The 21397-nt window shown below is 45.1% G+C and overlaps 1 protein-coding gene and 1 non-coding gene across 9 annotated transcripts in view; one reads left to right on the forward strand and one right to left on the reverse strand.

Moving 5' to 3' along the window:
* Positions 1-21397, forward strand: part of INPP5B (inositol polyphosphate-5-phosphatase B) — an 83313-nt gene that overhangs the window by 55274 nt on the left and 6642 nt on the right. For all 8 annotated transcript variants that reach the window (XM_063700208.1, XM_063700211.1, XM_063700215.1 and 5 more), the window contains 11 exons: positions 472-573; positions 1349-1463; positions 1803-1919; positions 2986-3173; positions 5896-6007; positions 8606-8715; positions 10481-10616; positions 13075-13185; positions 14636-14798; positions 15626-15861; positions 20145-20258. In XM_063700208.1, coding sequence (XP_063556278.1) covers positions 472-573; positions 1349-1463; positions 1803-1919; positions 2986-3173; positions 5896-6007; positions 8606-8715; positions 10481-10616; positions 13075-13185; positions 14636-14798; positions 15626-15861; positions 20145-20258 — 1504 coding nt within the window. The remainder of the gene's footprint in view (positions 1-471; positions 574-1348; positions 1464-1802; positions 1920-2985; positions 3174-5895; positions 6008-8605; positions 8716-10480; positions 10617-13074; positions 13186-14635; positions 14799-15625; positions 15862-20144; positions 20259-21397) is intronic.
* On the reverse strand, positions 3687-3790 carry LOC115932167 (U6 spliceosomal RNA). Its single transcript, XR_004068489.1, has one exon. It is a non-coding gene; the product is annotated as a U6 spliceosomal RNA (small nuclear RNA).

A 21397-nucleotide genomic window follows, 5' to 3' on the forward strand; every position in this document is an offset into this window, starting at 1 on the left:
GGGATTCTGCTAGATCTTTCAAAATCGTTGCATTGGGACTATAAGATAAAATAACATTGTTTCTAGGGATATAAACTGTGAATTATGGTGAAGAAATAGCCTTTTGAATACTGGTGTTGCTTTCTTGCCAAAAGTAATTACCAAAGCACTTTTCATTTTTTCATTTCAGTAGTATATACAAGGCAAATAATTATGCAGATAATGCCTGGGTAATGGCTGTTTAAAGGAAGTAGGAATGTTCAGAGTAGGCCTATACTATTTGAAGTTGTTATCACAAAAGCAACAGATAACCATGACAGACCGCAAGTCACCCCTTGGTGCTGCAGTCCTGGTCTAGGTTAGAAATGACATTTCTTATGTCTCAAAATGCCAGTCCACAGAGACGGAAACCAGCATAAATCAGCATAAAATGCTGTCTCCTGTTATCTCCATAGTGATTCGGAGTCACTAAATATTTCTCTTTGGTGACAGGTTTTTTGTGGGAACATACAATGTAAATGGGCAGTCCCCCAAAGAATGCCTCCGGCTGTGGCTGAGCAATGGTATCCAGGCCCCAGATGTCTATTGTGTAGGGTGAGTGCTTCTCTTCTAGTCCCCACTCCATCTTCAAGCACACAGAGCTGTGGTTGAAGGATGGGTCTTCACAGCAGGTGAAGGATTTGAAAAATGAACAGGTGCCTGATAACAGCTGTTTCCCTGTTTGATGTTCTTCCTCATGGCAAGCAAATGTCTGCCACTATTAAAGTGGGGTGCTTGGCATTTAAGTGCTAGTATTTAATTTTTAGTGTAATCTTCTGTTAAAATCCTGAATTGCATCCTGAACTCAGTGCATCCTGAACTGAACTTTATTGCTTGGACATTCAATACATTTTTGGTTACAAAGCAAAACTATCTTTTGCCAGAGAAGAAAGGTTAGCTGAAGAAAGTCCCATCAGTTAGTCTTTTTTTTTTAATCTTCTCATCTCTATACTGGGCATTACTAGTGGGGAGGGGCAGCAAAGCTTGTATGGTATATTGAAAAGAACTAGAATTCATAATTTATATAGACCAAGGTTTGAATCCCAGTTTGCCACTTGGTGCTTGTGTGAACTAGGGGTTACAGATGTAAAATAGGGACACTTCGAACTACTTCATAGGCTGGTCATGAAAAGAAAATGGGTTTTTGTTTACAACGGCACCTGGAAAGTTCCTTGGCATTTAGTTCCTTGGCTCTAAGTGTTTATTTTTTCCTCCTGAGGGTCCTGAAGTTTAGCTAGAAAACTAGGGCTTATGCACCTAAACCAATCTGAGAATGTATCATTTGCACATTACTTTTCTTTACTATGTAACTGGTTGCTTCTCAAAATAGGTTCCAGGAGCTTGATCTGAGTAAGGAAGCTTTTTTCTTTCATGATACCCCAAAGGAGGAAGAGTGGTTCAAAGCTGTGTCAGAGGGTCTTCATCCAGATGTCAAATATGCAAAGGTAAGAGAGGAGTCAGGGACCTCTTAATTTTATGTTGCCATGCAGGGAGATTCCAAGATCATTTTTCACCTTTTCCATGACCTTTATCTTAAGCCAGTCTTTATTATCCCGCAATTTTCATTTCCAGATCTTCCAGAAGGGGTGCCTCCGGGTGGGAAAGATGCAGGGTCTCGGCACTCGTAGGTTAGCACATAGCATGCTTGGTGAATTGAATAGATTGTGTTCTAGTGTGGAGAAGGAGACACATGAATACTCTCAGCCAGCTTCCAGACTATGTTTCCTTTGGGGTATTTATTCCTGTTTGCAATTTCTATTTAATGCCATGTCTCTCTTTTCCAGGTGAAGCTTATCCGACTGGTTGGGATTATGCTGCTGTTATATGTCAAACAAGAGCATGCAGCTTATATCTCAGAAGTGGAAGCCGAGACTGTGGGGACAGGAATCATGGGGAGGATGGTGAGTCCTTGGTTGGTATGTTTGGCACATTGAGGACCTTAGCTCCTGAGGTATTGACCACTTCTGATGACACAGTGACTACACGTGTCCCAGTTTGAAGGTGCCAATATTCCAAGATGAATCATACCCTCAAGCAGGGCTCAGTCGAGCAAACTATTTAGAAACTGTGTTTTAGTGAACTACCTGCTGATTTAACCAATTAGCGCCTGTCCTCATATTCCCCAACACTAGAGCCTCCAGTTGATCCTCCCATTTCACCCATGAAGTATGTTGCAGAAACTATGCTGGGTCATTCAGAAAAACAAAGAATGCCGATAGTAGGTTTGCAATTTCCTCTTCTTATTGAGGCCATTAAAGTTCTGTTTTTAGGTTCTTCTGTGAGAGCTTAGCTTTGTGTTTTCAAAGGGTGCCTATGGTTTGCCTGTGATTTAGTGAAAAGAACACTGGATTAAGGGAGCTAGGTTTTGGGGCTGGGTGCGGTGGCTCACACATGTAACCCCAGCACTTTGGGAGGCTGAGGTGGGTGGATCACTTGAGGCCAGGAGTTCGAGAGAGTTAGGTTGTGGATTCAGCTTTGCCATTGACTGGCTAGTCATTCTGCCTTCTTTTTTTTTTTTAAACTGTACAATATAGATAATACCACAGGATTATTATAAAGATTAAGACAAAACATTTTGAAAGTCTGTAGGGTTTTTTTGTTTGTTTGTTTGTTTTTGAGATGGAGTCTCACTCTGTCGCCCAGGCTGGAGTGCAGTGGCGTGATCTCAGCTCACTGCAACCTCTCCCTCCCGGGTTCAACCAATTCTCTGCCTCAGCCTCCCGAGTAGCTGGGATGACAGGTGCCTGCCTCCACACCCAGCTAATTTTTGTATTTTTAGTAGAGACGGGGTTTCACCATCTTGGCCAGGCTGGTCTTGAACTCCTGACCTCATGATCCACCCGCCTCGGACTCCCAAAGTGCTGGGATTACAGGCGTGAGCCACCGTGCCCGGCCAGAAAGTTTGTAGGTTTAAGTGACTGACACAATTAAGTTTGAATTGGATTTCTTTGGGGATCCTTTCCACAGGGCAACAAGGGAGGCGTGGCGATCAGGTTCCAGTTCCACAACACCAGCATCTGCGTTGTAAATTCTCACTTGGCAGCCCACATTGAAGAGTATGAGAGGAGGAACCAGGACTATAAGGACATTTGTTCTCGAATGCAGTTTTGTCAGCCTGACCCAAGCCTTCCCCCTCTCACCATCAGCAACCATGAGTGAGTCTGGGCTTCCACCCCATGCGGTTCACCATGAGTACATAGAGTTGTGGTCTCTGTCTTTTCATGGGGAGATGCCTGGTGGTGGTTTCCTATTGCTGCAATGGTGGTAGCTCCCACCTCTTGGTTATACATGGATTATATTTCTTGAAAATATTTAGTTTCCTAACTTGCCATCTGGCAGATCTCTTGAGTCTTTCTCTTTTCTTACTTTTTTTTTTTTTTCGAGACGGAGTCGCGCTCTGTCGCCTAGGCTGGAGTACAGTGGCGTGATCTAGGCTCACTACAGGCTCCGCCTCCCAGGTTCATACCACTCTCCTGCCTCAGCCTCCTGAGTAGCTGGGACTACAGGCGCCCGCCACCATGCCTGGCTAATTTTTTGTATTTTTTAGTGGAGATGGGGTTTCACTGTATTAGCCAGGATGGTCTCAATCTCCTGACCTCGTGATCCGCCCACCTCGGCCTCCCAGAGTGCTGGGATTACAGGCGTGAGCCACCGTGCCCGGCCTTCTTATTTTATTTTTAAATTTTTATTTGCATGTCATCCTTGCTCAGGGACTATGCTAATCTTCTCTGTATCATTTCAATTTTAGTATATGTGCTGCCAAAGCAAGCACACTCTAGAGTCTTTCTCAAGCATCATGTGTCCTTGGGAAGGTATAAGGTTTATTTATTTATATATTTATTTTTGAGACAGAGTCTTGCTCTGTCTCCCAGGCTGGAGTGCAGTGGCGCAATCTCGCCTCATCGCAACCCCCACCTCCCAGTTCAAAGGATTCTCCTGCCTCAGCCTCCCGAGTAGCTGAGACTACAGCTGCGTGCCACCAGGCCTGGATAATTTTTGTATTTTGAGTAGAGAGTGGGGTTTCACCATGTTGGCCAGGCTGGTCTCAAACTCCTGACCTCGTGATCCGCCCGCCTCGGCCTCCCAAAGTGCTGGGATTACACACATGAGCCACCATGCCCGGCCATTTGTTTTTTCAGTATTTAATTTTATCAACATGTGTGAGAATCCCTGGCTGCTATAGTATAGCAGCCAGAAATAAGAAGAAAGTGAGGCTGGGTGCAGTAGTTCATGCCTGTTATCCCAGCATTTTAGGAGGCTGAGGTGGGGGGATCGCTTGAGCCCAGGAGTTCAAGACTAGCCTGGGCAACATAGTAAGAACCTGTCTCTGAAAAAAATTTAAAAATTAGCTGGGTGTGATTCTGCATGCCTGTAATCCCAGCTACTCAGGAAGCTGAGGCAGGAAGGTAAGAGAAAGGGAAGGGGAGGGGAAAGACAAAGAGAGGAGAAAAGAAAAAAGAAAGAGGAGAAAGGAGAAGGAAAAGTTTATTTTGAGCAGAGAATATGACAAAACAGCAGTTGACAGCTATATTGTAGTCTGAGTTCTGCTTAAGATTTCTTTTTTTTAAAGATTTATTTTAATTTGGGTCTGCCTACCTCCAACATTATGAAGAAAACAACCAAAGAATGAGCATCTCAAACCCAGTTTTTAGAAGTATGTTTTAGGATTTTATATATCTTTTCTTTCCAGAGCATGTATAATTGAGAGTTGGACTACATTTGTTTGCCTCCACTTGGTCGTTTTTTCCTCTTAATTCAACTTTACAAAGCTATAGTTGCAGCTTCTGAGAGCATCTTGTGCTAATTTTTGTTTCTTCTCTTTACTTTATCTGATTTATCTCTACAACTTCCTATTTGTCTAAAGTCAAAGCCTTAGAATTTTAGACTTTATGATAACAGTCGACGCTTACGCCACTTCTTTTATAAAGAGGAAGAAGCCACTGGGGCCGTGATATCTGCCACGGAGTAAACAGAGTTAACGCCTCTTGTCCTGCCTGCCGAGGTGGAACTATCTGGAGCTTTTTGGTGTTCTGGAAGCTGACAGGATGGTTTTTCTTCTCCAGGGAGCCTAGCAGGGAGTGTCTTGCAGCCGAGCTCTTCCATTCTGGTGAACCTGCAGCATCCTAGTTTGTGAGGTCGCAGCTTATGTGTCAGTTTGTCTGCTTTTAGTTTGTGGATGCATTAATTTTGGTGTGCGTGTACTGCTGTGCAGATTCTCTAATGACATGGTTGTTGGCTTCAGATACAGCAGTATTAGACTTAATGAGATGTACAGTGTCATCAGGGAGCCTTCAGTTAGCTTTTTCCCAAAGCAGCAGGAGGAATCAAACACCTTCTACACTCCACTCAGCAGTACAGAAAGAGCCAATCAATGATATACTGCTGGTTAAATCCAGGCTCCACTATAAAGTTTGAACTTTGTTTCAGAGGAACTCTGCTCTAGAAACAAAGGCTGAGAGTGTGTTTTGTGGGCTGCAGTATACACAGAGGCAGAGGTGGTATCGTGGCAGCATCTGATTTGGGATCTCTGGGTGATTGGCGTGACTCTCAATTCTTGATTTTTTTTCCCTCTTCCTGGGAATGGGGTAAATTACTATCTTTTAGATCTTATTAGACTGTCTTTCCAACCTACAAGAATAAAATAGCTAAGGAGAACACAAGGCTGTTTATAATGAACTTGGACCAAGATAATTGAGCAAGCATCACATTAGATTATTAAATGGGATGGTGAGAGAAAAAAAATTTCCGAACAGTTGAGCCATTTTCCCACCCACCTCCCAAGAGGCTGAGCCTCAGGGACCTTTGTCAGAAGCACCCTGGGTAGATCAGGTTAAAGTTCCTCCTAAACCCTGTTACCTTTGTGCTCTGTCCTCACAGTGTGATCTTGTGGCTGGGGGACCTCAACTACAGGATAGAAGAGCTGGATGTGGAAAAAGTGAAAAAGCTCATCGAAGAGAAGGACTTTCAAGTGCTGTATGCATATGATCAGGTACAGATGGCCACCTGTGCCCTCTTCCAGCAGCTGTCCTCCACCATGAGGGCACAGAAAAGCCTGGCTTCCAAACTCGCAGCCTCTTCCTCCTTGGCTTGGGAGGTTTCCTTGAGTTCCTGATGTTGTCCAGTCATTTCTTCATTTCATCTGCATTTCCCTCTTCCATAATTGTCTCCCCATTGGCTCTCTCCTGAAGCATCTTGTCTCCTTTGGGAGCAAGAGCATGTTCTCTCTCTCACCTTGTCATTCATTTGTTCAAGAGGTCTGAAGTTAGGGCTAAAAGAGTACCAAGCTTCTATAAAGAAAGGACTTGGTATATTTAAGATGATGTAATAATTGTTTTTAGAATGAGCCTCCTTCTCCTCTGTGCTTCTCGTCACCACACTTCTCTAGTGTGAGTGACAGCTCTTCCCAAGTGGCTTTCCTCACTTTCTGTAGGAATCAGTTCTGTAACCTGCTGTTCTCCATCATTGCTTGATGTAGCATTTCCTTCTCAGAGCACTCGCTGTTTCACAGTACAAGAGAATCTGTTTCCCTGTGACTTTCTTCTGGCTACTTCTCTCAGTAGATTTCAGACCTGTTCAGGTGGTCAGGTTGTTCAGAATGTTAAAGTCCTTTTTTGTTGTTGTTGTTCTGTATCCTCCCTTTTAGTAACCTTAGTATTGTCATTAGTCTAAATCTTTCTATTATCTTTTTTTTTTTCTGAGACAGAGTCTTGCTCTGGCACCCAGGCTGGAGTGCAGTGTTGTGACCTCAGCTCGCTGCAACCTCTGCCTGCTGGGTTCAAGCAATTCTCCTGCCTCAACCTCCCAAGTAGTTGAGACTACAGGCACGTGCCAGTATGCCCGGCTAATTTTTTATATTTTTAGTAGAGACGGGGTTTCACCGTGCTGGCCAGGCTGGTCTCGAACTCCTGACCTCGTGATCCATCCACCTCGGCCTCCCAAAGCACTGGGATTACACGCATGAGCCACTGCGCCCGGCCTCTATAATCTTTTTTTCCCCAGTGCAGATTAATTAAAGAAAAAGATTCTCAACTTAGTTATGTCTTTCTCTGTTTATCTCCTCTGTGTTCTGGTCTGAGGCATTCTAATTTCTCTTGTAGTTTGATACCCATCTCTACTTGCCTTCTTTTCTGGTCTTTCCTGAAGTAGTAGTACCCATTTTGTGTGTTATCCGCCTACCACATGGTTTTAAGCTCTATATGTAAGCATCAGCTTACATTCATACCTACATTTTTACTATTTTCTGTTGCTTTTTAAATAGTTTTTTCAGGAATTTGGCAAGTAGTATCTACTAAATAGCTGACCATGTGCAATGTTAGAGCTGATAGTTCTTCACCAGTCCATGTAGTGCCAAGTGTGATGCTCCAGGGAAGAGGGAAGAGCACCTGTGGTTTTGATCTTGCTGAGAGTGTGATCTGGAAGGCGCTCCTAAAATTAATAGAAAGGATGCTAGCTGTTTTCCTAATGTGTCAGGCACTGTTTAAGTTGACAGTGGATCTTTCTAAAGACCCTATGAGGTAGATTCTATTATAAATCCAAAATTTACAGATGGAGAAACCAAGGCACAGAGCTTCCCCCAGTTCGCATAACTAATTTGACAACGCAGTTCTATCTTTATGTATATTTGGAGCAACTGTGCTACACAGATGAAGTGTTTGATACCTGGAAGAGAAAAACTATTAGTTTGTTAAGTGGTACCTAATCCTCTTAAAGATATCTCAGTAAGATGATACTCAGGCCCTTTGGGTGTAGCTATGCTCTTATGAAAGAGCCTTAGCCAGACACAATGGCTTGCACATGCAATCCCAACACTTTGGGAGACCAAGGCGGCAGGATCACTTGAGGCCAAGAGTTTGAGACCAGCCTAGGCAATATAGTGAGACCCTGTCTCTAAAAAATTTTTAAATATAGCTGTGTGGTGGTGCACAGCTGCAGTCCCAGCTACTTGGGAGGCTGAGGCAGGAGGATTGCCTGAGCCCAGGAGATGGAGGCTGTAGTGAGCTATGGTCGCACCATGGCACTCCAGCCTGGGTGACAGAGTGAGACTGAAAAATAAAAAACATTAGGCCAGGCGCTGTGGCTGATGCCTGTAATCCCAGCACTTTGGGAGGCCGAGGCGGGTGGATCACGTCAGGAGTTCGAGGCCAGCCTGGCCAACATGGTGAAACTCTGTCTCTACTAAAAATACAAAAGTTAGCCAGGCGTAGTGGCATGCGCCTGTAATCCCAGCTACTCAGGAGACTGAGGCAGGAGAATCGCTTTAACCTGGGAGGTGGAGGTTGCGGTGAGCCGAGACTGCGCCATTGCACTCCAGCCTGGGTGACAGAGCGAGACTCTGTCTCTAAATAAATAAATAAAACATTAAAAACTTAAAAAATAAAAAATAAAAACCATATACAGGCAAAGGAGTGGTCAGCTTGTCCACTTCCTAGGAGTTAGCTAACTTAAGATCTTACAGAATAACTTTCTTTTGGGGCTTTTTCCTTTGGGTTAGAGTTTGAATTCCAGATTGATATCCTTTTCTCCACTAATTCAAAGTTTGACCTTTTTATTCTGAGATTTTTTTTTTTTCTCCCATCCTTTTGTATAGCTGAAAATTCAGGTGGCCGCAAAGACTGTCTTTGAAGGCTTCACAGAGGGTGAGCTCACATTCCAGCCTACTTACAAGTATGATACGGGCTCTGACGACTGGGATACCAGGTAGGTCAGAGGTTGCTTCAAAGGGTTGAGCAAACGGAAACCCAGAAGTTCTGGGAAGTACTTGCCCTTTTGGACCTAAGGAAGAATATATGCTTCCTGTGACTTTTTCCCTATGTTTTGCACTCTGATCAAACATTTTCTCTCAGTATCTGCTCATGAAGCAGCCTTCTTTCCCATGTATTAACTTTGTGACTGCCTTAGCCTTTGTTCCATAATAATTTTTAATACTGGTTTACTTTTTAGCTGTGCCTAGGATGAGATGATTCCAACTAACTTAGCTGGTGCTTGGACATTACACAGTAGTTAATATTTTTGTTTGTTTGTTTGTTTTGAGACGGAGTCTTGCTCTGTCACCCAGGCTAGGGTACAATGGCTGGATCTTGGCCCACTGCAACCCCTGCCTCCCGAGTTCAAGCGATTCTCCTGCCTCATCCTCCCAAGTAGCTGGGATTACAGGCATGTGCCACCAGGCCCGGCTAATTTTGTAGAGACAGGGTTTCACCATGTTGGCCAAGCTGGTCTTGAACTCCTGACCTCAAGTGATCCACCTGCCTCAGCCTCCCAAAGTCAGTAGTTAATATTTTTATTAGTGCTTACTATGTGCCATGTACTATTTGATGCACTTGTTATTTTCTCATTTAATCCTCAAGAGCCTGTTGAAGTAGGTATGATTTATTAACCTCATTTTATGAGATTGGAAACTGAAGCATAGAAAAATTAAAGAGGCCCCCAAGCAGACAAGGGGTACAGGTAGGATTTGAACCCAGGCAGTGGGAATTCAGAGGCTGTTCTTTTAACTAGCATCTTCTTTTTTTTTTGAGACGGAGTCTCGCTCTGTCGCCAGGCTGTAGTGCAGTGGCACGATCTTGGCTCACTGCAACCTCTGCCTCCCGGGTTCAAGCAATTCTCCTGCCTCAGCCTCCCGAGTAGCTGGGACTACAGGCACACACCACCACGCCCAGCTAATTTTTGTATTTTTAGTAGAGACAGGGTTTCACCATGTTGGCCAGGATGGTCTCAATCTCTTGACCTCATGACCTCCTGACCTCATGATCCCCCCGCCTTGGCCTCCCAAAGTGCTGGGATTACAGGCGTGAGCCACCGTGCCTGGCCTTAACCAAGATCTTTTAAAGACCATAGGCTGGGTGCGGTGGCTCACGCCTGTAATCCCAGCACTTTGGGAGGCCGAGGCGGGCAGATTGCCTGAGCTCAGGAATTCAAGACCAGCCTGGGCAACATGGTGAAACCCCACCTCTACTAAAATACAAAAAATTAGCCAGCCATGGCAGTGCACACCTATAGTCCCAGCTATTCGGGAGGCTGAGGTAGGAGAATTGCTTGAACCTGGGAGGCGGAGGTTGCAGTGAGCTGAGATCACACCACTGCACTCCAGCCTGGGCGACAGAGCAAGACTCCATCTCTATAAAAATAAATAAATAAATAAATAAAAATAAAAAATAAAGACCGTAGAATGCTTACTGTCAGATTGGTTTTTTAATTCTCTCCTGATTCTCATAGGAGGATAAAGATCAGAGAATCAGTCTGAACTCTGTTTTGGCTTTGAGCTTTCATGGTTGTTTTGGATGATACCCACAGGATACATGTTATCCCTTGGTGGGCCCGAATTGCTCTTGCTGCCTCAGATGACTTAGCCACATGGACATGAAGGCCCTGATTCATCACTCCCCGCCTGAGCCAGGGCACTCGCCAGGCAGCGGGCACTGCTGTTTCTGTGAGTACTTCCAGTGTGGACTTTGCATTTCAGTGAGAAGTGCCGTGCTCCTGCCTGGTGTGATCGGATCCTCTGGAAAGGGAAGAACATCACTCAGCTGAGTTACCAGAGCCACATGGCCCTGAAGACCAGTGACCACAAACCTGTCAGCTCAGTGTTTGACATCGGGGTAGGTGGCAGCTGGTACCTGTTGTAATCATTCTGGAGGGAATTGGCTTTCACAACTAAGACCATTTCTTGTCTTTCTGGTTTCTTCCTCTCCTTTTGAGAGGGAAGAAGCCCCTTTTAGGACAATTTAAAACAATTATTAACAACTTGGTTAATAATTGTTTTAGTATGCCTCTGCATTTTTCCTCATACATGGAAGTTCCCTTTTGCATTTTTGAACTGTCTCTTTGCAGACCTTTCTCTATGCGTTTATAAATGGGTGTGTCAGTATTGTGTATACAACATTGAGGATATTTTTCCTTTTTTGTAAAAGAGATCATATTATACATTTTGCTCTGAGGACATCTTTTTTTCCCTGACTGAATATGTCTTAGGAGATCTTTCCAGGACAGTGCAGGTAGAGCTTTCTTCTCATTATTTTTAAATGTTGCAAAGTATTCCATAGTATGGATGAGCCATAATGTATGTATTGATGATCATAAAGTTATTTCCAAAGTTTTGCTATTATACACAGTGCTGTTGTGACCACCCTTCACATGTATGTTTGTGTATCAGTGTATTTCTATAGAATGAAATTATTAGAGATGAAATTAGCGGTTCAAATAAAAAATGTATTTTAAATTTATTAGATCTTGCTAAATTACCCTCACAACAGTTTTACTTTATACTTCTACCAACCATGTATAAGTTTATTTTCCCATACCCTTGTCAATATTGGGTTTTATCAGTCTTCAAAATTTTTGCCAACCCAATAAGCAGATATTTTATTATGTTAGATTACATTTCCCTGATTACCTATGAGATCAGCATCTTTTTCTTCCTTTCCTTTTTTTTTTTCTGTTGAGATGGAGTCTCGCTCTGTCACCCAGGCTGGAGTGCAGTGGCGTGATTTTGGCTTGCTGCAACCTCCGCCTCCCGGGTTCAAGCGATTCTCCTGCCTCAGCCTCCCAAGTAGCTGGGTTTACAGGCACATTGCACCACGTCTGGCTGTTTTTTTGTATTTTTAGTAGAGATGGGGTTCGATCTCCTGCCCTCGTGATCCACCTGACTTGGCCTCCCAAAGTGCTGTGATTACAGGCATGAGCCACCGCTCCCGGCCTTTTCTTTTTGTTTTTTTTTTAAAAGACACTGTTTTGTTCTGTTACCCAGGCTGGAGTGCAGTGATGCAGTGGCGCAGTCACAGCGAACTGCGGCCTCAATCTGCTGGGCTTAAGCAATCCTCCCACATACATCAGCCTCCTCAGTAGGTAGGATTACAGGCATGCCTGTATGTGTGTCACCTTACCTGGCTAATTTTTTTTTTTTTTTTTTGAGATGGAGTCTTGCTCTGTCACCCAGGCTGGAGTGCAGTGGCGCCATCTTGGCTCACTGCAAGCTCCGCCTCCCAGGTTCATGCCATTCTCCTGCCTCAGCCTCCCGAGTAGCTGGGACTACAGGCAGGCGCCCGCCACCACACCCGGCTAATGTTTTTTTTTTGTTTTGTTTTGATTTTTTTAGTAGAGACGGGGTTTCACCATGTTAGCCAGGATGGTCTTGATCTCCTGACCTCGTGATCTGCCCACCTCGGCGTCCCAAAGTGCTGGGATTACTGGCGTGAGCCACCGGGCCCTTTTTTTTTTTTTTTTAAGAGACAGCATCTTGCTATCTTGCCCAGACTGGTCTCAAGTGACTCCTGGGCTCAGGTGATCCTTCTGCCTTGGCTACCCCAAGTGCTGGGATTACAGGCATGAGCCTTCTCATTTATTTATTATCTATTTGTGGTGGCTCTTTATTATCATTACAATGCCTCACACCTGTAATCCCAGCACTTTGGGAGGCTGAGGTGGGTGGATTGCTTGAGCTCAAGAGTTCAAGACCAGCCTGGGCAACATGGCAAAACCCCTCATCTCTACAAAAAGTAAAAAAATTAGCTGGGCATGATGGCTTGTGTCTGTGGTCTCAGCTACTTGGGGGGCTGAGGTAGGAGCATCACTTGAACCCAGAAGGTGGAGGTTGCAGTGAGCCAAGATCACTCTACTGTACTCCAGCCTGGGTGACAGCAAGACCTTGTTGCAAAAAAAAAAAAAAAAAAAGCTTGAGAAACACTGCTTTAAATCAAAGCCTTAGAAAAAGTTCTCACTGCTGGCCTGTTGGTGGCAGCAAGCAAAATAGAGTAGGTACTGGGCAAGCATTTTTCTGCCCTGGTCCTAAGACCTGGCAGAACTAACTGCTAACCATGCTTTCACTTCCATGTATTTTTTTCTGGTAATCAGGAAGCAGATGCCTGTACCACAAGCTTTGCCTCTGGCAGATCCTTCTAAGTCAATTGTTAATGGAGTTCATTAATTAATTAAATCTATAGCCTTTGTTTTCTGTGTTGCTATCAACTGCTATTTCCCAGTGCTGTGAATGCCATCTATACTGAGAAAGAGGAAATGGGCAGAAGCCAAGGTACTCAGTCTCTGATGTTTCCCTTTCAGGTGAGGGTCGTAAATGACGAGCTTTACCGGAAGACACTGGAGGAAATTGTTCGCTCCCTGGATAAGATGGAAAATGCCAACATTCCTTCTGTGTCCCTGTCCAAGCGAGAGGTAGGAAGGACATGTTAAGAATATTAGCATTGGGCTCAGGCCGGGTGCAGTGGCTCACACCTGTAATCCCAGCACTTTGGGAGGCCGAGGTGGGCAGGTCATGAGGTCAGGAGATCAAGACCATCCTGGCTAACACGGTGAAACCCTGTCTCTACTAAAAATACAAAAAATTAGCCGGGCGTGGTGGTCGGCGCCTGTAGTCCCAACTACTCGGGAGGCTGAGACAGGAGAATGACGTGAACCTGGGAGGTGGAGCTTGCAGTGAGCCGAGATCGCACCACTGCACTCTAGCCTGGGTGACCGAGTGAGACTCCATCTCAAAAAAAAAGATTAGTGTTGGGCTCTTCTATTCCTAGAGCTTAAATCTCCTCATCTATTGGAGCTCAGAGTTCTAGGAGGCACCCATAGCACTATTGGACTGTGGTCTTTCTTGATAGACTGCTTCTCGATAAAGTGAGGCTGATGGTGTTAGCTGAGAAGAGAGAGGTTGTTGGCTTAGGTCATCATGTCCTGTTCTTCTAAACCAGAATATGGTTCAAAATGTGTTTTGATTTTAGAATAACTATTGTGTATTCTTGCAATGGATTTTTCTTCTTACTGATGCTTTGCTTTGAGATTAAATTGAGTTGGATACCCATGAGTTAATGGGAGGGAAGACGGTATAGAAAAGGAATAGGTAATATAGGAAGTTGAATACGGTCTGAAGGTTTTTCATGGAAGAGCCACATGGAAGATCACTCACACTTGACATTCTACAAAGTCAAATTGGGGTTTAAGGTGAAGGCGTTTTTTGTTTGGTTAGTTTGTTTTAAACAGAGTCTTACTCTGTCACCCAGGCTGGAGTGCAATGGCACGATCTCGGCTCACTGCAACCTCCGCCTCCTAGGTTCAAGCAATTCTCCTGTCTCCGCCTCCCAGTAGCTGGGATTACAGGCTGTGCCACCATGCCTGGCTAATTTTTGTATTTTTAGTAGAGATGGGGTTTTGCCATGTTGGCCAGGCTGGTCTTGAACTCCTGAGCTCAAGTGATCTGCCCGTCTCGGCCTCCCAAAGTGCTAGGATTATGGGCCTGAGCCACTGGCAGCTGCAGATGGCATTTTTAATGCCCTAGATGTCCAGCTACTTGGAAGGATGGGCTTGATCTTCATGTTTAGAAGTGGAATTTGTGAAGGGTATTTTGTAAATGGTTTTTGGGTATAGAAGATATAAACTTTGACTTCTTCAGGAAATAGACATACAAAAACAAACGGAATTTTTGGATTTTGGGTTAAACACAGATAACTAGTCTTTAGTGGGAACTGTGGCCTCCCAGGTAGATACTTAAAGCAGAAACATTTAAAAGAGATGGTCCTTCATTTTCCTTCCATGGTAAGGACTGCCCAGTTGGGGTGGCTGGGTAGGTTGCTGAGGAAAGGGCACTGGTTTTCACTGGCCCCGGGCTTCTTCCCAGTTCTGTTTTCAGAATGTGAAGTACATGCAATTGAAAGTAGAATCCTTTACAATTCATAATGGACAAGTACCCTGTCATTTTGAATTCATCAACAAGCCTGATGAAGAGTCTTACTGTAAGCAGTGGCTGAATGCCAACCCCAGCAGAGGCTTCCTCCTGCCAGGTAAGGCCTCTGTTCCTAGCTTCCTGGTATCTGGTTTGGGGAATGCCTTACTCTATATTTGCTCATTTTCCTAAAATGAGCTTTTTGCTTGAGTGTTTTATTCTCTGCTTGAGGCTTTTTAAAAAGCCCTATAGATGAACCCATTCATGAATAAAATAGAAAATAGTGAGGAGCATGAGTTCAGTTTCAAAAGCATTCTCAGTCATTTATATGTTCCATAATTTCACAGAAAGAGAAAACATAAAATTGCTGTAGAGCAGGTGCTGCTGTTAAAGGAACCATTTTACTATCTTGCTATAATCAACTCCCAATTATCTGCTCTTGATAATGGGGAAGTAATCCAGAAATTATATCTGGCTCTGGAATGTACCATCCACATTTTTCCCGACTTCTCCTTCGCACTCTGCATGGTACTGTGTGATGGACCAATGAAGGGTGTTTTGTGGACAATTCACAGGCCGATAATTGCGTTACACTTCTACTGAGTCAGTCATCTTCATCTTACCTGGCTCAGGGAAGGCTCTTTGATCCATGCCTTCTTATTCTGTTAGTATTTCTAGCTTGAGCTGTGCTCCTTAGTGCTTGAATTTTATAGCATTTGTCTATTCAAATGTTTTTGTTTGTTGTTTTCATATTCCCAGTTGGACTATAAACTCTTTGTTCTTGTGTCTCCTGCATGCCAAGCACATTTAGATGCTTGTTGGTTGGCTGATACCTTTTCTTTCCTTTTCCTAACCCTTTATGCCTTACCCTCTTCCCTCCTGCCTTCTTTCCCCTTTCCTCTTGGCCTGCCCCCAGCCAACATTATTTTTAAAATTTCTCTGCAGATTCTGACGTTGAGATTGAGTTGGAGCTCTTCGTAAATAAGACGACAGCTACAAAGCTCAACTCGGGTGAAGACAAAATTGAGGACATTCTGGTTCTGCACTTGGACCGGGGAAAGGATTACTTTTTGTCTGTGTCTGGGAACTACCTGCCCAGCTGTTTTGGGTCTCCCATTCATACACTGTGTTACATGAGAGAGCCAATCTTGGACCTACCACTTGAAACTATTAGTGAGCTGGTGAGTAATATGCCACAAAGAAACATCTAGAACTTTGTAGCAGACAAGCCAGTCAAACAAGATATTCCTATGCCTACCTTCCTAGGGACTTAGAAACTCTTCAGCTTCCTAGAGCTTGCTTAGTGTATCAGCTGTATATTGCTGTGCTACAAACCATCCTGAAATTTTAGTAGTTTTTAACACCGAGTTATTGCTCCTCATGATTCTGTGGGTTTCCCATGTGGGTCTTCTGCTTGTCTCACCTAGCCCCATTTGTGTGGTTATAATCAGATGGCAGCTGTGATGGCCGGAGGGCTCCAGATGGCCTCTCTCACATGTCTTGGTGTTAGCTTTTCTCTGGGTTTCACTCACCACATGAACTCATCATTCAGAAGGCTAGCTCAGGCTTCTGTAGGTAGTGGCAAGAACATGAGAGAAGAACTGTAAGGCCTTTTGTAGCATAGGCTCCAAAATGCATACAAGGCCACTTCTGCCATGTTTTATTGGTAGAGCAAGTTGTGAAGCCAGACTAGATTCTACAAGTGGAGAAAGACTCCACTTCTTTCTTTCTTTCTTTTTTTTTTTGAGACGGAGTTTCACTCTTGTTGCCCAGGCTGGAGTGCAATGACGTGATCTTGGCTCACCGTAACCTCTGCCTCCCGGGTTCAAGCGATTCTTCTGCCTCAGCCTCCTGAGTAGCTGGGACTACAGGCATGCGCCACCACGCCTGGCTAATATTTTGTGTGTTTTTAGTAGAGACAGGGTTTCTCCACGTTGGTCAGGCTGGTCTCGAACTCCCAACCTCAGGTGATCAGCCCATCTTGGCCTCCCAAAGTGCTGGGATTACAGGCATGAGCCACCGTGCCTGGCTTTTTTTTTTTTTTTCTGAGATGGAGTCTCACTCTGTTGTCCAGGCTGGAGTGCAGTGGCTCAATCTCAGCTTACTGCAACCTCCACCTCCTGGGCTCAAGTGATTCTCCTGCCTCTGCCACCCCAGTAGCTGGGACTACAGGCATGCACACCACCACACCCAGCTAATTTTTTTTTTTTTTTTTTTTTGAAACGGAGTCTCACTCAGCTACCCAGGTTGGAATGCAGTGGCACATCTTGGCTTACTGCAACCACTGTCTCCCAGGTTCAATCAATTCTCCCATCTCAGCCTCCCGAGTAGCTGAGATTACAGGCACCCGCCATCATGCCCAGCTAATTTTGGTATTTTAGTAGAGATGGGATTTCACCATGTTGGCCAGGCTGGTCTTGAACTCCTGACCTCAGGTGATTCGCCCACCTCAGCCTCCCAAAGTGCTAGGATTACAGGCGTGAGCCACTGCACCCAGCCGATTTTTGTATTTTTAATAGAGAGGGAGTTTCACCATGTCGGCCGGGCTGGTCTTGAACTCCTGACCTCACGTGATCTGCCCGCCTCAGCTTTCCAAAGTGTTGGGATTGCAGGTGTAAGCCACCACGCCTGGCCTTTTTTGTTTTGTTTTCTTTTGTGAGTCGGCATCTCACTATGTCCACCAGGCTGGAGTGCAGTGGCACGATCGTGGCTTACTGCAACCTCTGCCTCCCAGGTTCAAACGATTCTCCTGCCTCAGCCTCCCAAGTAGCTGGCATTACAGGTGCCCGCCACCATACCTGGCTAATTTTTGTATTTTCTATAGAGACGGGGTTTCGCCATGTTGGCCAGGCTGGTCTCAAACTCCTGACCTCAGGTGATCTGCCCGCCCCGGCTTCCCAAAGTGTTGGGATTACAAGCATGAGCCACTGCGCCCCGCCTTTTTTTTTTTTTTTTTTTTTTTTGAGACAGTCTTACTCTGTCACCCAGGCTGGAGTGCAGTGGCGCGATCTCGGCTCACTGTAACCTCTGCCGTCCGGGTTGCAAGCGATTCTTGTGCCTCCGCCTCCCCAGTAGCTGGGACTACAAGTGCATGCCACCATGCCCAGCTAATTTTTTTATATTTTTAGTAGAGACGGGGTTTTGCCATGTTGGCCAGGCGGGTCTCGAACTCCTGACCTCAGCTGTTCCACCCACCTCGGCCTCACCAAGTGTTGGGATTACAGGCATGAGCCACCATGCCCTGCCTAACTCCACTTCTTGATAGGAAAGAAAAGCTGCAAAATGCTGTGACCACGTTTTTCAGTAGTTCACTTATAGTATGTATCTTTGTTTGGGCTGCTTTAACAGTATCCCATAGACTGGGTGGTTTATCAACAACAGAAATTTATTTCTTACAGTTCTGGAGACTGAGAAGTCCAAGATCAAGGCACTGCCAGATTTGGTGTCTGGTGAGGGCTTACCTCCTGGTTCACAGAGGGCCATCTTCTCACTGTGTTCTTACATGGCAGAAGAGGGGAGGGAGGTCTCTGAGGTGTCTTGTTTAGGGCCACTAATCCCATTCACCAGGGCAGAGCCCTTATGACCTAACCATCTCCCAAAGGCCCTACCTCCTAGTACCATCACATGAGGGATTAGGTTTCAACGTACATATTTGAGGGGGACATACACATTCAGTTTGTGGCAGTACATTAGAGAAACTCAGCCATGGGTTGGGCACAGTGACTCACGACTGTAATCCTAGCACTCTGGGAGGCCAAGGCAGGAGAAATGTTTTAGGCCAGGACTTTGAGACCAGCCTGCTCAACGTAATGAGACTCCATCTCTACAAAAAAATTAAGAAATGAGCTGGGTATGGGGGTGTGCACTTGTAGTCCTAGCTACTTGGGAAGCCAAGGTGGGAGGGAGCCTGGAAGTTCAAGTCTGCAGTACCTGAGCGATAGCGCAAGACACTGTCTCTAAAAAAAAAAAAGAAGACAAACTCAGCCATGAATTCTAAAATAATGAAAGTTCCATAGTCAATGATACTATTCTTTTGTTTTTTTTTAAAATCATCATCGGTAGGTTATCATCCTAAACTAAATTTGCTGCCATCTAAAAGGTTCCTATGGAGACAATTCTAATACAAGGGAACTAATTTGGAGCAGACCTATGGTAATATGTATGCTTTTTTTCCAGTGCATTTTTAAATTTAGGGAGTCTTGAACTCCCTCTTCTTCATCATATAGATGAAAACAGGGGCCCAATCAAGGAGAGTGATTTGTCACAGGTCATATGGTGAGTTAACAGTGGACCTGGAGGCTGGGCGCAGTGGTTCACGCCTGTAATCCCAGAACTTTGGGAGGCTGAGGCGGGTGGATCACGAGGTCAGAAGTTTGAGACCAGCCTGGCCAAGATGGTGAACCCCCCCGTCTCTACTAAAAATAAAAAAATTAGCTGGGTGCGGTGGTGGGCGCCTGTATTCCCAGCTGCTCGGGAGGCTGAGGCAGGAGAATCGCTTGAACCCGGGAGGCGGAGGTTGCAGTGAGCCGAGATCGCACCACTGCACTGAGCCTGGGCGACAGAGCAAGACTCCATCTCGAATAAATAAATAAGTAAATAAATAAATAAATAAAAACAGTGGACCTGGAGGCTTGGTATGGTGGCTCACGCCTGTAATCTCAGCCCTTTGGGAGGCTGAGATGGGTAGATCACTTGAGTCCAAGTGTTCAAGATCGGCCTGGGCAGCATAGCGAGACCCTACCTCAAAATTAAAAAAAAAAAAATCAATTAATTAAAAAAAAAATCGGGCCAGGCACGGTGGCTCACGCCTGTAATCCTAGCACTTTGGGAGGCCGAGGTGGGTGGATTGCTTGAGCTCAGGAGTTCGAGACCAGCCTGGGCAACATGGTGAAACCCCATCTCTACTAAAATACAAAAAATTAGCTGGGCGTGATGGCACACACCTGTAATCCCAGCTACTAGGGAGGCTGAGACAGGAGAATTGCTTGAACCTGGGAGGTGGAGGTTGCAGTGAGCCAAGATCGTGCCATTGCACTCCAGCCTGGGTGACTGAGTGAGACTCTGTCTCAAAAAAATAAAAATAAAAATAAATAAAAGAAAATCAAAACAGTGGACCTGGGCCTTGAACTCAGATTTTTGGACTCCCAAGTCTGTGCTGTTTCCTCACCAGACTGCATCTTCTCTCTGGTTCTAATAGTGAAATGCTGTAGGAATGATTTTTTCCTAAAAAGATGGTGCATATTTCACCTGATTCATTGAAACTGCTTGTCATAACCCTCTCCTGATTCTCAAAAATTACCTTTTGTTCCTTGATCATACCACCTGATTTCATTTCTGTCTGTGGAATGCGTGGTTAGGGGCAGTGGAATGTTTTCCTTTTTCTGTGGGTTTGCCGTCCCCATGCCATGCATTTTCCTGGAGCCAGCCTGGCAGAAGTTCTGTCATGATCTTGATTGCTTTCCAGACTCTGATGCCAGTATGGACTGGAGATGATGGGAGCCAGTTGGAGAGCCCCATGGAAATCCCCAAAGAGCTCTGGATGATGGTTGATTACCTGTACCGAAATGCTGTCCAGCAGGTAGGTTGTGTTTAAGCATTCAGACCTGATTGAGGCGAGGCTGCCTTGAGGACCATAAGCCCCAAGAACTTTTTGCATAAGGAAACTGTGGAGAACTGTTCTTCACCCAGGGAGGGGAGGAAGGATAGATAGTATGCCATGTTTCACACTCCTGGGAGACCCTGATATTTTTTTTTTTTTTTTTTTTTTTTTGAGACAGAGTTTTATTCTGTTGCCCAGGCTGGAGTGCAATGGTGCGATCTTGACTCACTGCAACCTCTGCCTCCTGGGTTCAGGTGATTCTCCCGCCTCAGTCTCCCAGGTAGCTGGGATTACAGGCACCCGCCATCATGCCTGGCTAATTTTTGTATTTTTGTAGAGATGGGTCTTGCAACTCCTGACCTCAGGTGATCCGCCCGCCTTGGCCTCCCAAAGTGCTGGGATGACAGACATGAGCCTCCGCGCCCTGCCAGAGGCCCTGCTATTACGTGTAGTACCTGATTACCCCCAAGGGAAGCAGCGTTGCATAGGAAGCCCGTCCCAGCACAGCATAGCATGTTCCTTCCCATGGCCTCTGGGGTCCCCCTGCCAGAAAGCTGCCTGGAGGCCTCTCAGGATGTCATCGCTCTCCTTCAGGAACTCTCACCAGCTTCTGGGAATGGGTGGGGCCAACTTGTTGATAAACCAAGCAGAGGCAGGGGACCAGATGCAACCCCTGGGCCACAAATTTGGAGGCCTGATTTCTAGAGTGACTAGGGCAGCCTTCACTAATCAGATTGGTTAGTTTCACTGACCTGTTTATATAGGTTTCAGGGAGACCTATACAAACTACAAGCCCACTTTACCACTTCAGAGCAACATCCTTTTTTTTTTAAATATACATTCTTATGATATTCCATTTTCACTTTTCTTCCCCTCACATTTATTGAAAGTTGCAGTGTACCAAGCACTATTCTAAGTGTTTTTTACAGCATTGCCTCTAGTTTTCACAGTAGTTCTCAGATGAGGAAACAGATGCCTGGAAAGGTGAATAACTTGGTTAAGGTCCCAAAGCTGATAAATGGGCAGAGGTGGAATTTGAATACAGTGAATCTGGCTAGAGAAGTCATATTCTTCAGTGCTGTACTATTCTACCTTCTCTGTAGCACTCCTTTCAAATG

Source organism: Gorilla gorilla, chromosome 1, assembly GCF_029281585.2.
Source record: "Gorilla gorilla gorilla isolate KB3781 chromosome 1, NHGRI_mGorGor1-v2.1_pri, whole genome shotgun sequence".
NCBI lineage: Eukaryota > Metazoa > Chordata > Mammalia > Primates > Hominidae > Gorilla > Gorilla gorilla.